At 46.5% G+C, this 16,807-nt stretch overlaps 1 protein-coding gene across 3 annotated transcripts in view; it reads left to right on the forward strand.

Moving 5' to 3' along the window:
* STARD8 (StAR related lipid transfer domain containing 8) overlaps positions 1-16,807 on the forward strand; it is a 72,912-nt gene that overhangs the window by 9,644 nt on the left and 46,461 nt on the right. For 2 of the 3 annotated variants that reach the window (XM_070605415.1, XM_070605405.1), the window contains exon 2: positions 4,573-4,606. The exons of the other annotated variant lie outside the window; for it this stretch is intronic. In XM_070605415.1, the coding sequence (XP_070461516.1) occupies positions 4,573-4,606 (34 nt within the window). The remainder of the gene's footprint in view (positions 1-4,572; positions 4,607-16,807) is intronic. 3 annotated transcript variants of the gene reach the window in all.

Genomic DNA, 16,807 nt, shown 5'->3' on the forward strand with positions numbered 1-16,807 from the left:
GTCTCCTCTGCTCTTTCTGAGGAAGAGATTGGTGTCCCTCAGGCCTGCAGCACCCCACTCCCAGCAGGTGTCACACTCTGCACACGAGCACATGTTCCCAGGCCACTTGATTGGGGTTTAAAAGTGGCACCCTGACACCAATGCTCCAATTTAGGACGTGGTAGCAAGCTTATTCTAGCCCCAGCCTGCACACTGCTGTCTGTGTGCCCAGCTGTCTCCATGCTGGACTGTGATCTCTAAGGACTGAGCCGATGTCTTATCCACCCGCATCCAGCCCAACACAGCCCCTATTCTAGGCCTAGCCCAGAAGAAATTGGCTGAGTGCTTAGAACACACAGGTACACACATGTACGTACAAGTGGCCACACCTATGCACCTCCTCCCAGTGGAGAGACCCCAAAAGACAGAGGAGTCAGCTCCTGAGGGTTCAGGGGAGCCTGCTTCCCATGGTAGCCATAGTCTCTGCTGGGAAAACACAGGCTGGCGCCGGGGGCGGTGAGAGCCCCCTCCAGAGGGAGGGAGGGTCAGGCTGTGAATAGGGCTCTGTGTGGCCTAGCTGAGAGGGCTGGGGGAGGCTGGAATGTGAAGAACGTGTTTTCATGACTGGCCCCAGGCTTGGGCCTGTGGCACAGGGCTGGCTAGGGGCTGAGAGGGGAGCAGAGAAACCAGGCAAGGAAAGGACAAAAAGTCTCTCCAGGCCTGCCCTCAGATAGCAGGACAAGGACTGGTCATAGATCCTGTAGGCCCAGCAGAGAGGATGCTGTGCAGAGTGAGCTCTGTCCTGGCCACTCATGGCTGAGGACTCCTTGCATCTGGACAAAGCCTGTCAGTAGCCTTTGCAGCTTGTCTCCAAACCACCCCTCTCAGACCTCCCGATTTCTCACCCAGCAACCAGCTTTCTTCTCCTATCCTCCTTTTGGCTCTGGCTCTCTCTTTTTCACTCTTTCAACATGATTCTCTTTTTCTCTTAAAAACTCCTGATCTTTTTCTGTCTGGTCACTTTATCACCAACTAGACTGCAAGCTCCTCAAGGGCACGGATCATATCTGCTGCTGTGCAGCTTTGCATCTGCAGGTCTGTCATAGTGCCTACTGGACAGCTCTGAGCAGATGCTCCACAGACGCCTCAAATCCAATGGGTCCAAAATGAGGTTCGTTACAAAAGGAAGATTCCCCTTCCACCTGCTCTCAGCCATGCCTTTTCCTCTGTTCCTGACCTCAGTTAATAGACTCATCACCCACCCAGTTGCCCAAGCCAGAAACCTTGGATTCATCCTCAACTCCTCTCTCATCCTCTCACATCCTATCATTTACTTTGGTTCTACCATGTAAATAGGCTATATATTGGTCCCCACCTTTCTATCCCAAAGGCCACTGCCCTGATCTGCTCTGGCCTCCCTGTCTCTAGTTTTGCCTAGCCTCCTTCCCCCACGCCCATTCCTGATCTATTCTTCACTCAACAGATAAACATTCTGAAATCTAAATCTGACTATGTTACCCCCTTGTTTAGGCCCCTTCAATGGCTCTCCACTGGGCTTTGGGTAAAGTTCAAGTCCCTTCACATGATCTACAGAGTCCTTCATGATCTGGCCCCTACCTGCTGCTCCAGAATCATTTCTCACTCTCTATCTGGCACTCTGCTCTCCAGCTGGACTGCACACAGTTCCTCAAACCACACAGGTCCACACCTCTTTGCCATTCCCTATGCTGTTCCTTCTGCCTGCCATGCTCTCTGCCCCCTAGTCTGCCTCACGAACAACTATTCATCTTTCAAGACCTGTTCCAAATGCTGCTTCCTTCATGAAGGCCCTCATGACAACGCACCTGCACCCCCAGCAACTAATCACTCCCTCTGCTCAGTTCCACAAAGCTTTATCCTTTCCTGTGGCACTTCCCTGGAATTGTGACGATTTGTGCACGTGGCCTACCCGCCCCACCCAACTTGGCTGTGAAGTCCTCAAGGGCAGAGGACATGCCTGATTTATCCGAGTCCTTGAGTACTCAGCACAGGGCCTGGCCCTGAGGAGGCTCATAGCGAGTAAATGAATGAGTGAATGAATGACGCACTGGATGGGAAGACTGTCACCACTGATCCTGGTCTTCTTCCAGAGTTGCTGTCTCTGTAGCTGCTGGACTCCCGGGTTCAGAACGCCCAAGTGAGAGGAATATGTTCTACAGCCAGGAAACAAAAAGAGCCTTCACTCTGTAGCAGAACTCTGATACAAAATTTCATGCTTCATCTTTCCCTGTAAGCCTCTCAGCTACCCAAACAGCACTGGGATCGGAGTTCAAAGCAGAGTGAAACTTATCGTCCTGGCCCAGTCCAGGTTATTCTGGACCACAGAGAGAAAAGAATAGGATGCAATAAAATTGAGAGCCCCGTGGGCCTAAAGTGTAAACTTGATTCTGACATTTACTAGCTGTGTGACTTTGAGTAAGTCATTTCACTTCTCTGGGCCTCATTTTCCTCCTGTGTCACATGATGATAAGGAAACCTACCATGTAGAATGTTTGTAACAGTCAAGCAAGGCTACCTATTTGTAACCTATAAATCCCTGTGTAAATTTAAAGCCTAATTAACTCCTGAGCTGTCTTTAATTCTGTTATACTTACGATGGGTTGGGGGGTAGGGTGGGAAAGGAGAGAGTTTAACATGAATAGAACAGGACTGCAGAGTTAACAGTCTGTCTTACCCATCAGTTCATCTCCTAATCTCCCATGACTGTCACATTTAGGACCTCACAGGGGCCTGCTTCCTCCTTCTCTCCCACTCTCTCATGCTTTCTTTTTACTCCCCTTTTGTCCATCACTAAGAATTATATTGACTTTCTTAATCATAGGTCTACTTTGTAGATTTTTAGGGGAGTTTCATATGTGTCCCTCCTAGTCTCTCTCCTCTTTTCACACCTATCTCATTCTAGAATTTTCCATCTCCCTCACACTAACATCCCTCGAGGGCCCTGCTAATGAACACTCAGTGGAGGACACCTCCTACCTCTCCTCTCTCCTGTGGCCAATTGTAGGTTTAACATTTATTAGGTTGTCTCGTGATATCCAAGGCTGGGTCTGACCTTTAGTCATTTTAGGGTGATCGAGGGCTGAGACTAATCTCCTAGGACTAGAAATCATTGTGGTCAAGTGTCTACAGCTGATGTGACAATCATTTGCAGGGGATAAGAGAGATGACAAATACTATGGTCAATTCTTCCCTGATATTCCTTCGGTTGATTGAGAGGCTGGCTGCATAAAGGCAGGAGAATAGGCAGGAAAACCCTTCAACCTCTAAGAGGCACCCTTCTTTCTTTCCTTCTTAACTGCTGAATTAACATCTCTATCTCTACCCTTTTAGCCCAAGCCACCGACAAATGCTTACCTGAACTATCGCAAAAGCCTCCTAAGAGATCTCCCTGCTTCCACTCTAGCTCCACAATCCCTGCCCCACAGCAGTCTGAGTGAGCTTTCTAAGGTGAAAATCAGATCTTGTCATTCTGCTGTCTGCCCTCCAACGGCAACCTGCTGTAACTAGAATCAGAGCCCAAGTCCCCACCCTGGCCTTCAAAGCCCTGAATAATCTGGCTCTTGCCTCTCTCTTCAACTTCTGTCTGGAATGTTCTGCACCCCGATCATCACATTGCTAGCTCTTTCTTGTCATTCAGGCCTCTGCTCAAAGTTCAGCTCCTCTGAAAGACCCTCTCTGATCACCTTTTCTAAAGCAATCCCCACTGTATTCCTCCTACCCTATCATTCTCTACCTCATCCTGTTTTTGAAAGTTTCTCCATTTTAGTTCTTAGTAATGTCTGAAATTTCCTTATTATTTGTTTGTTTACCTATTAATGTTTGTTCCCGCTCCATGAAGACAGGGACTTTATTTGTCTAGATCACTGCTACATGCTTAGCATCTAGCATAGTGTTCCGTAGGGCACTGGTGCTCTATAAATATTTGTTGATTGAATGACTTCATAAGGTGCTTTATCATTTTAAAAAATGCTTTCATGTACATTAATTTCTCACAAAGGCTATGAGGTTGAGACTATTACTATCCTAGTTTCACAGATGCAGAAACTGAGGCTCAAGAGGTTATGTCCAGTGTCACATAACCAGTAAGTACAGGAAGGTGGCCCTGAAATTGAGCTTTCTAATTCTAAATACTGCTCCTTCTGTCAACATGTCTTGCTTCTAACCTGGCTGAGCAATACCAAAGATTGTATGTGCCAAGCAAATGGTGACCAATTCCTCAATAATCCTTATTGTCAGGCCTTGGAATAGTACTGTGAGTTATGCAGACTGTCTCCAATCCCCTGACCTGGAGGCACTCTCCATTCCATGAGAGTGAAGTGAACCAGAGGAGTTAGCTGGTAAAGTAGAAGAAAGTATTTTGGAGTGGGCAGTCCGGAGTCTGGGCTTCTAGGCTCCACTTTGCTCCCTACTTGTACTTCGTTTTCCTTTTCTGTGGGCCTCAGTGTGTCTTTCTGTAAAATGGGTAGGTTGAACTTGCTGATGTCAAAGATCCCTTTCAGTTCTGATATTGCTTGGCTCTCTGCAGTGCCTTGATTTCTTCTGTTTCCTTTGCAGTGCTTCCCGTTGCTGCAGGGGAGGAAGAATGCTGGTAAGTGTGTGTGGTGGGGCTCACGAGCAGCATGCGATGGGACCGAGCTTCTCAGTGGTCCTCATAGGCTGGGTGATCAGGTCCCCGGGCAGTGGAGCCAATGGCCTAGATACAAAATCTGGAGACATTCTCTCTGTCTCCCTCCAGTGGGCATTTCCTGGGTGACTCAGGCCTTGCCATTTGGAAGTGAATAAGCATGCAGATCTTCTTTATTTCTCAAATGGAGAGTCTTCTCTGGTCAGGGAGTGAGGGGAGGATTTCCCCGAAGCGCTATCAGCAAGTGGCAGCCACTATATGCTTTCCTTCTTCTCACATGCTTTCTTTCCACCAGGAAGTATATTAGGGGTGGGAGATATGTTGGGAAAGGGAACAGGTAAGTGGAAGGTGAAGGAAAGAGACTTGGCATTTGGGGTTCAGTGTCTGTGATAGTCCCAACACATACTTTATTTGGAACACTTCCAAGAGGGTTACTTAGAACTGAGGGGATATATTTAGCCTTGAGGGAAAAAATTCCCTCCTGTTTCTCTCTAACAAGTTTCTTTGAGCCTGACTACCTAGCTGTCTTCTGCCTCTGGTGTTCTACTTGGGCCTGGACAAGTGGGTGGCATTCTGGGAGGAACATCCTTTTGTTAAGGAGGATGCACTTGTCTAGCGGGGGATTTCTGCTTTGGGAAGGAAGAGAAAGGATATTGGCTAGGAATGAATTTGCTGCCGGAGCCTGAACTCCTGGCTTTGCTGAGCTCATCTAGGCCATCCTCTTGACTCCAGCCTGACCTCAGCCATTCCCAGTGGCTTCAGTTTCTCATCAGGATGAACTCATGTGTTCAATGAGCATGGCTCCTAGGTGGCAGTCAGGGCTGGGGGTCGAGGAAACAGAAAGGCACCAATTTAGAAGTGGCATGCTAAGGGCCTGTGCGAAGCATCTTGAGGAGACATTGGAAGAGACAACCCAAGCCCTTGCTTCTGAGAACCTCCCCAAGTACTTGCAGTGGGTTTGGGCGCAGTCTTACCAAGAGGCAGAGAGGGGATCTGGTGACCTCCCAAAGACTTTCCCACCTTAGGACCTTGAGTCCTCGGGTGGTGGCTGCTAAAAAGGAAGAGCCAGCAGGATGAGGTGTTTATTTGCATTGCCATGACAGCAGATGAGAGGGGACCTGTTTTGAAGCAGAAACATTGCTTTGATCAGCACGCAGCATACATCTGCTTCTCCATCCCCTACCTCCTCCCCCCATCACCATTCCAGGGCTTCTTGCTGAGTACAGTTCCTGCTTTGCAACAGAGACTTGGGGGCACAAGATGTGTGGGCTGTCCACCCTGGGGGAAGGACAAACTTCTCCATTTCAGAGACACCAGCTGCAAAGGCTGAAAAGAAGCATCTCAGGCCCTGAAATAGTGACCCTACCCCAGACGAATGCACTTGCAGCTGCCAAGTTGCCTCATTAGAATGTCTGTGTCAGACTGAGTTGCCAGAGCTGAACCCTGGGAGGGTGGGCACTAAGTGGCTTAGAGGTCTGTGGCATATCAGAGGAAAGAGGAGTGTCTTTTAGGGGGTGGGGCTAAGCAGAAGAGGCTGCCACCCGCAGAGCTGAGCTGGGACTGGTTTTTGTGCTACTTCTTTAGCTTAAGGTTTGAAAATGTCTATTTAATGGCAAATGTAGATGCGTGGTCTCAAGCCGATCCAATGACAATTCAGTACAAATTGTGAGTTTATGTGGATGAGGCAATGGAAGCAGCAAGGCACTGGGGATCAGGGGATCTGGATTTTAGTCCAAATTTCATTACTGATTCACTGTGTGAGCCTAGGCAAGAAACTTCCTCTCTAGACCAGTGTCCACATCTAGAAAATGGAGCTTGTCGCATGGGGCTCTTGTACGGACCATAAGAGATAGGGCATTAAAAATGTCAAAGTGCTGAACAAATGTGATTATATCTGAGATTTGGCTTGGGGCGGGGGCAGAACTCTTGATTCGTTTTCTTATTTATCTATTTTTGGAATAGGTAATGTCTTCACGTGTTTCAAAATCCAAGAGGTATGAAAATAAAAGGTCTTCCCACCTCTGACTCTCAAGCACCCAGCAGTCCTCTTGGAAGTGACCAATATTATCAGCTTCTTGGGCCCTTGATGAATTTAGAAGGTCTAAAGAAAGTGAGATGTGCTAGACAGGACTTCAGTGGAGGTTATCACTGCCTGATTTAGGGTAGAGGTAGGGTTGAGGGGAGTGTGCAGGAAGGGCAATGGAGAAGGAATTGTGGGGCAAGAAATGTGGGGCAGTGGTGGAATAAGCATTAGTTTGAGAGTCAAGAGATCTGAGATCCAGTCTTGACTGTGCCACTCATGGGTGAATGATCTTAAGAACCTTCCCCTCTCTGACCATGAGTACTCCATCTGCACGTTGAGCCTACTGTGTTCTCATATGCCATTCTTACAAGTTCCACCAGAGTAGAACAGAAGTGGTGGAAGAGAGGACCAACCACGGACTTTTTAGGGAAGAAAGAAAAAGCCGAGACTGACTCAAAGCTGACAATTGAATATGATTTGCATATGTAATCTTCTTCCTGCTAAGATCAGTCAATCAAAGGTTTCTCTGATGTGCTACTGCTTTTGTCCTAGTGGTCTCGCTGACACTGACGGAGAAAATCTTTGGCTACATCTTCACAGGCAAACACTAGGAATGTCCAACTGGCTTCAACATATGTAGTGCTGCCCAGGCCCAGGAGGATAGCCTGAATGACCTTCGACCATCCTGCTATCATGTTCCAAGAATCCACTAGCACAATGTTTTCTAAATTTCATTGATCTGTGAACCAACTTCACAATTTTACCATCACTTCATCCTGTGCCATTATGTACTTATTTTTCTTTAAATCAACCTGACTTTAAACAATAACTTCACTCTCAGCCGAAATATCTATAAAATTAGAGTTTGAGGTACTAGTTACATCTTTCCTAATACGTATTGAATTCAATATATATCTATCATGATTGAAAATGTCAATGTTTCACTCCAAATCATCCCATGCATAAATACCAAGCATTGGAAAACACAGAGGTCACAAACTAACAGGTCAGGAGGAAGTTTGGGCCTTTGGACCTCACGCCAAGACTGACTAGCTGCTCTCTGGCTCCCCACATCACGTCATACTCCTTCCAAGTCCTCACTTTGTGTTACTTAAGCATGAATTGCTCCTGAGATGGAAATAGGCTCTGAAGCCTAAAAGGAGCGCCCCTCCCTTCAAATAAAATCCACAATTGTGAACTGCCTCGCAGGTCCTGAAGTGAGAACACTTGACTGGGGAACCAGAAGCTCTAGGTTCCGGTTTTGGCTCTGCATTTTGCCAGCTGTGTGACCTTGGGCCTGTCCTTTTATTTCTCTGGGCCTTAGTGTCCCCAACTATAAAATGAATAGTTTGGTCTAAATGACCTCTAAGGTATCTTGCTTCTCTGAAATTCGATGACTCCTTTACTTGCCGACCCTACATTTCTGCTTAACCTACTAGCTCCCCTTCCCAGCAGCCCACAGAGGTGAGGAGGATGCTGACCTTCCCCCCCCACCGCCCTTGCACCAAATCCTCCCTGAGGCCCCTTGCTCCTAGTGCACAAAGCTCCTTTTGTTGCCTGGAGCCATTCAGGGCTTCTCTCCAGGCTCCTGCTGAAGTGGCTGAGGAAACTTGGGGGGTAATAGTTGGCCTGTAACAAGAGCCCTGGCTCCCCAACCTAACTGGCTCCAGCCTGGCTGCAGGCTTGACCTCAGCACCAGACTCTGTCCATCAGCTGCCCCAGATCCCTCCCTCCAGCTCTGAGGGGGCAGGGAGACAAGTTTAAAAGGGGGAAAATAGAAACAAATACATTTATTTAAATGCATTTATTTAAGTTGCTATTGGGCATCACTTCCAAGGCTCAAGAGGGCAGTAGATTGAAATACAGAGCCTAAGAAAATCATCAGGATAATAATAATTCAATTAACTTCCCTTCTTTTGAAAATGACCAAATCATTCCTGTAATTAATTCTTGACAGATCTGGGCATTTAACATTTGCTATTTTATGAAGAACATTTGTAGGGCATAGCCTATCTAACATATGCCAGATACTTTACCTAGCAACTTGGAATAGTATAAAGATCTACTTAGTTAGGAGGTTATCTGGAATTGATTATCATTTGAAACATAAAATCTTTCAACCATGATCAACAGTGAATTCAGCCAAGGAAAAAACACCAGACTACAAGTTGAGATTTCTAAGATCTAGTCCCAGGTCTGACATTAACTCCTTCTGTGACCTTGAGTTAGTCTCCTCTCCTCCTTGGGCCTCAGATTTTCTTGTCTGAAAAATGAGAAGCGTGAACTAGAAGGTCCCCAAATCCTCTGCACTGTGACTCTGTGTCATCCTCCACGCCCTGCCTCTGCCAGAGTCAGACTGAAAGGAGGGAGAGGTAGGGACAGGGTCAGTGGAAAGGCCAATTTCAAGATGTTCTTTGAGTTGGAGGAAGGATTTCCAGATCTGTGGAGGAGTGTAATAACTTCCTTTGGGGTCAAGAGGCTGGGAAGCCAGGTTCCCAATGCTTGTTTTCAGGACTGCAAAACAAAGTTAGGCCTGGGCTAACAGGTTCAGGTCAGGCAAATGTCCTGAGGCACAGCCTAGTTGGCCATTTTCACAGCCTGGGCCAATCCAGATCAGAGCAAGGACTGGGTGGCATGAGATAGCTACCCAGGGGCTGGGGAGGGAATGGGAATTGCAGGTGGAATGACAGGTCTGGAAAGGACTTGGGAAATGCTATTTACACTTCCACCAGAAGGTCCCGTGAATCCTTCAAACTCAACACTAAAGGCTGTAATTCTTCGTCATTCCCTTGGAAACCTTCTCCATCTCCAGGACTCTCTTTCTTGATTAATGCACCATCATCCACACAGTCACTCAAGCAAGAATCAGCTGGACTCCTCCATCTCTTTCATTTGCTGCCATCCAGTCACCAAATCATGCCCATGAAACTTCTCTGTAATGTTTGCTCAACCTGCCCCTTCTTTTCGGCCCATACTTCCATAGCCCTCTATCTCGGTCCTTAGCAGCTCTGGCATGGATGGTTGCTGTGGCTTCCTAATTGGTCTCCCTGCCACCATGCTTGCCTTTCCAGCCCACCTCCCATACTGCTGCCTGAGTTCTCTCTTTAAAAGAAAAATTTGATGATGCTCAAAATCCTTTGATTGTTCCCTACCTTTGGTCAAAGTCCAAATTCTTTGCATTGGCATTCAAAGTCCTTCACAACTTAACCTATCTTTCTTGCTTCATCTCCCACTGCATCCCCACATTTCTGAGCCCCATGGAACAGCTCACTACTTCCTATACATACAATGAACTCTCATCCTGGACTCTGCACTGGATGTGTCTTTGCCAGCCCCCCTGCTTAGCGCATCAAGCCATCCTCTGGATTCCCTTTCCATCTGATTCATGTCTCTCTTATAACATGTCACACCACTCTGCATTTGCCTCTTTTCTTTCCTGTATCTCCCAGAGACCATGAGCTCTTGGTGTACAAGAGCTACATCTGACTGACCCCTGTATTCCCAGAACTAAGCACAGGGCCACACGTAAACAATGAATCTGCCAAGGACTGTCTTTTATTTTTGTTGGCATAGCAAAAGAAATTCTGGTAATCAGACTAGTGACTTCTTCCTCTCAGGAGACTTTCTTCCCTATCATTTTAGCTCTGAACTAGCTTTTACAGATTGACACAGAGCCCTCACTGGCTCCGGATGACAAATCATCTTGAGACAGATCTTTGAGGGTCCAGTAGTTCCAGACAATGGTGCAGATCCATGGAAAGCACATTTCCACCAAACCCTTGAAACTTGGAGGTTGCCCTACATCACAAGGCAGGGAGGGCACTTAAGGGCCATATTAACGTGATTTTCAAACCAAGTACTGAAGACATTCACTGGAGGACATGAGGGAAGGACAGAGTAGAGGGGTGGTTCATTCAACCAAATCTATTTTACCCTTTGGCTCCATGAAGTTTTCATTTGGAGACTGGAGTTGGACACATAAAAGTGGGTGTTGGAGACCACTGCTCTAGTTCAGTGCTCAATTGCTAACAGGTTCCCTTTTATGCCATTCCCACTACATACCCACTCAGGCTCAGATCAAACTCTCCAGGCATGGTCAGGCATCCCTTTTCTCTCTACTCAGTTGAAAGTTCTTCTTTATATGGAGCCAGAATCTGCCTCACAGCTTCCACCCAGTGGTTCTGTTTTCACTCCTTGGAGTCTCGTGGAAGTTGTTGTGTTCCTTCTTCCCCATGATCAGCCTGCTGACATTTAGAATTTCCCAAAGCCTGAGATGCAAGAGACCTTGTAGCTCATATAGTCCAGTGTTCTCATTGCAGTTGGGGAACGCGAAACCCAGAGAAGGTAGGTGATCTGCACAACAGCAGACAGCTCATTGGTGGTAAAACTGAGACTAGAAATACAAGTCCCCACTCGTCTATAATGCCCTCCCCAGAATCTGTCTTTCCCTAGAGTAAACAGCTCCATCTCCTAAAAGGATTTCTCACAGTCCCGATAACTCTTTCCTAAACTTACTCCTGATTGAGAGTAACCAATGTCTAAAGATCAGCAGCTCAGCTGGTGAAGGCTCCATAGCATCCAGGCTTTAGTAGGCCTGGGTTAAGGGCAAAAGCAAAGGAGAGCAAACTGGCATCAGAAGCAGAGCTGTTCCCTCACTACAGCCAGGATGCTATTCTCTTCGTCGTCCTCCTCTTTCCATAGGACTGAATTCCATTCCAATAACCCTCCTCCCATGGCAGGGCAGCCAAGGGACAGCTTTCAGAGGCCCTGTCTGACCTGTTTGCTAGAGGGTCCCTGCTGTGTGACCTTCCACATCCCAAACCCAGAAACAGGAAGAATTGGTTTGGTTTACATTTTGAGAAGAAAAATGAAAACATAGGAAGTAGAGCTCCTGAGAACAGAGGCTTCCAACTCTGTGTCCATGTGCCCCTGGAGCAGGATATTTCAGGGAATACATTCCACAGGGGAAGGGAATGGCCTCCTTATTAAAAACAAAACACAAAGCCCTTCAAGATTTGGAAAGAGACAAAGGCCAAAAGGGGACCTTAAGGAGTGGAGGGGCAGTTGTTTCAGAATCTCCAACTCTTCCCTCGATCCGCCACTTGGCGCCATCATACTTTGATCTCACTGCTGTTATAACCACATCTGGCCCCCAGAGATGCCCTGCTCCCTTTAACCTATGGCCAAAAAGAAGGTCTAAGCCCCTTTTCTTGTTTATGTGAGGATCATCAAAGTAGGCTGGCACTTAGAACCTTCCTTTAAAACCAAGAAAAAACAGACATGAATTAATTACAGAACATGCAAATGGCAAAATATTCAGGGTTTACAAAGTGCATGCTTCTTGTCTCAAGAAAGCCAGCAAAAGTGGGGCAGCACTTTGCCAGTCCCCAAATATCTCTCAGGATAACTATTTCATCACCCTACATGAGCTGCTATAAGTTTGCCTGGCTTTCTCCCCTTTCAGTTCTCTGTCGCTGGGAGGTGGGTGCTTTCTTATTTCCCAACCACAGTTACCAAAAGGGTCAATGCAAAAGGTATTTTAGAAAAAACCTTCCAGAACACCTAGGGTCCTTTCCACTTCTGGCTTCTGGGCTGAGGAACATAACTAGTTTGCAGGCTAGTTGGCAGGGTAGAAGTGTGGGTCATCTGGGTGACAAAGAAACATGGTCCTGCAAGGAAACAGTTCTGGCCATCTCTGGAGCATCTACAGGCACACGTGTACACGTGTCACATGCATGCATGTTTGCACACACACACACATAGCCTCTTTACAAAAATCTTAGTTTTTCAGAGTAACAATACCTTCGCCACACAAAAATGTACCACTGTCTCTTGCTTCTCAAAAGGGGCTATGTATTCCCCTGGGCCAGAGGTGAGCAGAACCTCCTCCTGGGAGATGCTTCCAAGAGCATCTGCTTGTAATGGCTCATTCTCCCTAAAAGATCTAGGGGCAAAACATCATTTTTATATGAAAACAAGCATAGATACATGTTATGGAATAGCATGCAAAATTCACCTGAATTTGTAAGATAAAAACGGAGACTTCAAAGAAATTTCTCATTTGTGGCTGGCTACATGGGCTTCTCCAGCTCCTGGGGGCTGTGTGGGGAATGAGTTCATTCTGTTCAACCATTTGGGGGTACTTTGGTGTAAAAGTTTGAGAACAACCCACTGAAATGGTAGACTGTGAGGGTAGAAAGTTTGTCTCATTCCTCTCTGTATCCTCATGCCTAATACAGAGCCAACCACAGACAGAGTGCTCAAGAACTATTTGCTCCATCCTTCTACCCTCCCATCCACCCACGAATCCTTGCCAAGAAACAAGCAAAAAAGGTAGCTTTAAGCTAGTGGAAAGAGCTCAGTTTCTGGAGAATTCAGATAGCTCTGGGTCTGAATTCTGACTCTCTCACTTATTAGCTATGTGCCCACCTCTCTGAGCCTCAGTTTTCTCAGTTTTAAAATGAGGATGCAAATACCCAACTCCTGGGTTGTAGTGGGAATTAAGCATGGTGGTGAGAGTGAGAGTGAGAGTGCGAGTGCTCTCTAATCTCCCAGGCGATACACAAATTATAGTTATTAAGTGATTATAAAATGACCATCATGACTATCCCAAGCAGGAGGGTGAGAGAAGGGAGAGATGTTTTCTCCAGTCCAAAAGTCTAACTTGAGATGAAGAAGGCAGAAGCTGAGGCCTCAGGAATGAGCCCCTGGACCTCTGGGATGGGGAGGGCCTATGTGAATTGTGGCTCCAGAGCCCTAGCCCGACTCCAGGGAGACAGTGTGCAGGCCAGAGGGCAACTTCGGGTAGAGCGATGGAAGGATCAGATGCGCCTCATACACCTAAGGTCTCCCAAGACCAGGTGTGCTTACCTTCTCATGTTTGCCAATGAGCCCCTTTGAAGCCTGGCTCACAGAAATGGTCATTCATCAGCAGGGGCTAAATTTAGTACAACTAGGTGTGATGACTTGGCTGCTAACAAGCTTTATGACCTTGGGCAAGTGCCTTCTCCTCCTGGGCCCTGACTTCCCCATCATTAAAAGGGGGGGATTGGATAGTATGGTCTCTAAGGCCCTTCAAGCAATTATACACTACGGTTATGTGACCCTTTATTGGAAAGGGGTTTGAGCTTGATTTTCCAAAAATGTGGTTTTCCAAAAATGTGATCAAACTGATCATCTGATCATTTGATACTGAATCTTGGGCTTTAGTGAAAAACAGTGAAAAGTAGTGTAGGGAGCCCTGGCTGGGCCCCCCTTCTGTTTGTAAAGTCTCTTGGTCCCTATGGCTCCTTCCGCCTGTGTCTAGCTGGACTGGCCCAGCTGGACACTTCCAGAGAAATCCATGACCACAGTCCAGGTGAGGGGCGGGTGAATGAAGCAGGTGTTTCCCAAGTCCTGGGCTCTGGCCCAGGTTCCTCACAGTATAAAATGAGGAAAGGAAAGAAAACAGGAAATTATGCCCACTATATGTACCTAATTGTTCAGGAAGAAATCTTTCTAGGAAGGCCTTTGTCTCAGAAGTCAGCAGTAGCTGCTGAGTTGGAAAGCTGACTGCTGCAGCCTCTGGGATTCTGGGACTCCTCCCTCCCCATCTCAGTCTTTGCCATCTCAGATCTTGGCCATTCTTCGAAGCTCAGTTCAAATACCGTCCTCTCTCCCCTTCAAATCCCCAGCATATTATGTACCTATCTTAACCTATCTTACAGCACGGACCATGTTCTGCCTTGTGTTGCAGCTATTTCTTTTCAGATATGGATTAGAAATAGAATACATTCTTCAGGGAAAAATTTCGACCTTTACATCTGGATATAAAATGGAGAGCCAAAATCCCAAAACCCTTCACTCCCACTTTCCAGAATTAGCCACTGTTAGGAGGGCATTTTGTAGCTTCCCATAAAGCTTGTATTGTCAAACCTATAGAAAATGCAAGAGTATGATGCTTTGGACAGAATACTGGCTATGAAGACTAAACACTTGGGTTTGTAGCTCAGTTCTCCACTTGGCTAGTCAGATCAGCTTGGGTGAATTCTGTCTCTTCACTGACCCTCAGTCCTATGCTCTGTAAAAGGGGATACCAGTTCCTTTCCTGCTATCTAACAAGGTTGTTGTAAGGACCAAAAAGACGAAATAAATGAAAGCACTTTGGAAACTGTAAGAGATGCTGTATTTATCTCCATGTTTTTCCCTGTGACTTGACGGTAAGCACCTTGAGAACAACATCTTAGTCCATCTGGGCCTGGGTCCCCATTGCCCCTAGTTCCGATGACCTGTCCAGAAGAGGCAGGTGGTAAATGCTGGAGGATATGGAACTGAATCCCAGGGGGTGTGCTGCCCCTAGATGGGTTGATGCTTTGCTTCTGCCCTGGTTCTGGGCACACAGTTCCTTGACCTTTCTTTGGAGCCAAACCCAACTGAGAGGACCATTTTTCTAAAGTTACTTGACTTTCAAAATGCTTCTCCACTTTGAAAATTCTGCAACTCCTGTTTCCACCCTCTACCTTCCTCAGCTCCCAGTTCCTTAGATTCTGGCCCCAATTAATGCTGTCAGAGGTCTACACACACACACACACACACATGTGTGGATATGTGTGTGTGTGTATGTGTGTGTGTGTGTGTGTATATATATATACGTATATGTATACGTATATATATATATACACACACACAGAGAAAGAGAGAGAAGTAGCCAGGAATATCCAATTTTCTAAATGGGCCAGATACAAAATGGTTGAAAATTAGAGCTGGAAAGCTCCTCGGATATCATTTAGTCCAATCACTCCCCTGAAACCTGTAACAGATGGAGAAACTGCGACCCAGAAAAGGGAAGGGACTTGCCCAGGGAGTTAGAGGCTTTGACAGCCAAGTAAAAAGGGGAATAGGCAAGCCTCTGCGCTGAGGGGGTTCAAGTTAAGAGAACTAGCCTGGGTGGGGCCTGAGAAGAGATGAATGTGGTCAGAGAGGGAGGATCAATCAGAAGAAGGAGTTGGGACCAGCTGCAAAATTCCCCTGGAAAGTGGAAATAAAAGAAATATGAGGGTTGTGGTTTAGCAAGTTATTATGAGTCTTGCTGAGCAAGGAGAGGAGGAGAGAGGAAGAGAAAAATAGAAGGGGCCAGAAAAGGAGAAAAAAGGGAAGAAGGAAAGCTAAACCAGGCTAATGGAGGACATTTAGAGTGGTAGGGTCAGTAAGGGCTAAACATAGCAAGTCAGTAGTCTTGTTGCATGCGGGACAGCCACCTTATAAGTTCCCATTGGGTCTGCTGCCTAGTTTCTTCCAGGCTCTGAGCATGCAAGCCAGAGCTTATTTTCTCATCAAACTCAGCATTTGTCCACTGCCCACTGTTTGGAGAAGTGGCTCCAGACTGTAGGCTTTACCTCAGTAGATCTGGCACACATGGGCACAATGCAGCCTGGTCTGGTAGCCAGAGCAGGAATGCACCCACTCTGCAGCCACAGTCTGATTTTAGGCACACAGTCACAGTGCAAGGTGAACTCAGCCCACTTTACAGATGAGGGCTAACATAATTTGCCAATGAAAATAACAACAATTACAAAAATAATAAAAAATAACTAAATATATATTGAGAACCAACAGTTGTACTGATGAAGAATGAGGGTCCTAGAGCCAAACTGCCTGTACTCAAATCCAAGTTGCATCCTTCATTAGCTGTGTGACAAGTTGCTTAACTTCTCTGTGCCTCAGTGTCCTTGTCTGTAAAATGAGGATTATAGTAATACCTTCTTGAGAAGATTTAGATGGATCAAATGAGTTGACCCAGGTAAAGCCTTTGAATAATGCCTGGCACATAGTTAGTACTCAATAAATGGTAGCTATTATTGTCATCATCATTATGTGCTGGGCACTGTTCGAGATATTTTATTTTGTATTATGACATGTAGTGATCACTCTGAAGGTAACTGAGGCTCAGGTGCAAGAAGGAGATATCTAGTCCATTGACCTTTAAAGTTTTCTTAGATGCAGTCTCTTTTATTTCTAAAACTGAATCCTATGTGGAACCCTAATATATCAAACAGATAAAAAGCAGCATGCTCTTACCGAAGCAAGGTGGGGTAGGAGTGGAGGCCTGGAGCCTCTAGGCTCAATTTTCCCTTATTCTCCCTCCCGCAACATCCCCAAGGTAG

This window comes from Equus przewalskii, chromosome X (genome assembly GCF_037783145.1).
Source record: "Equus przewalskii isolate Varuska chromosome X, EquPr2, whole genome shotgun sequence".
Lineage (NCBI taxonomy): Eukaryota > Metazoa > Chordata > Mammalia > Perissodactyla > Equidae > Equus > Equus przewalskii.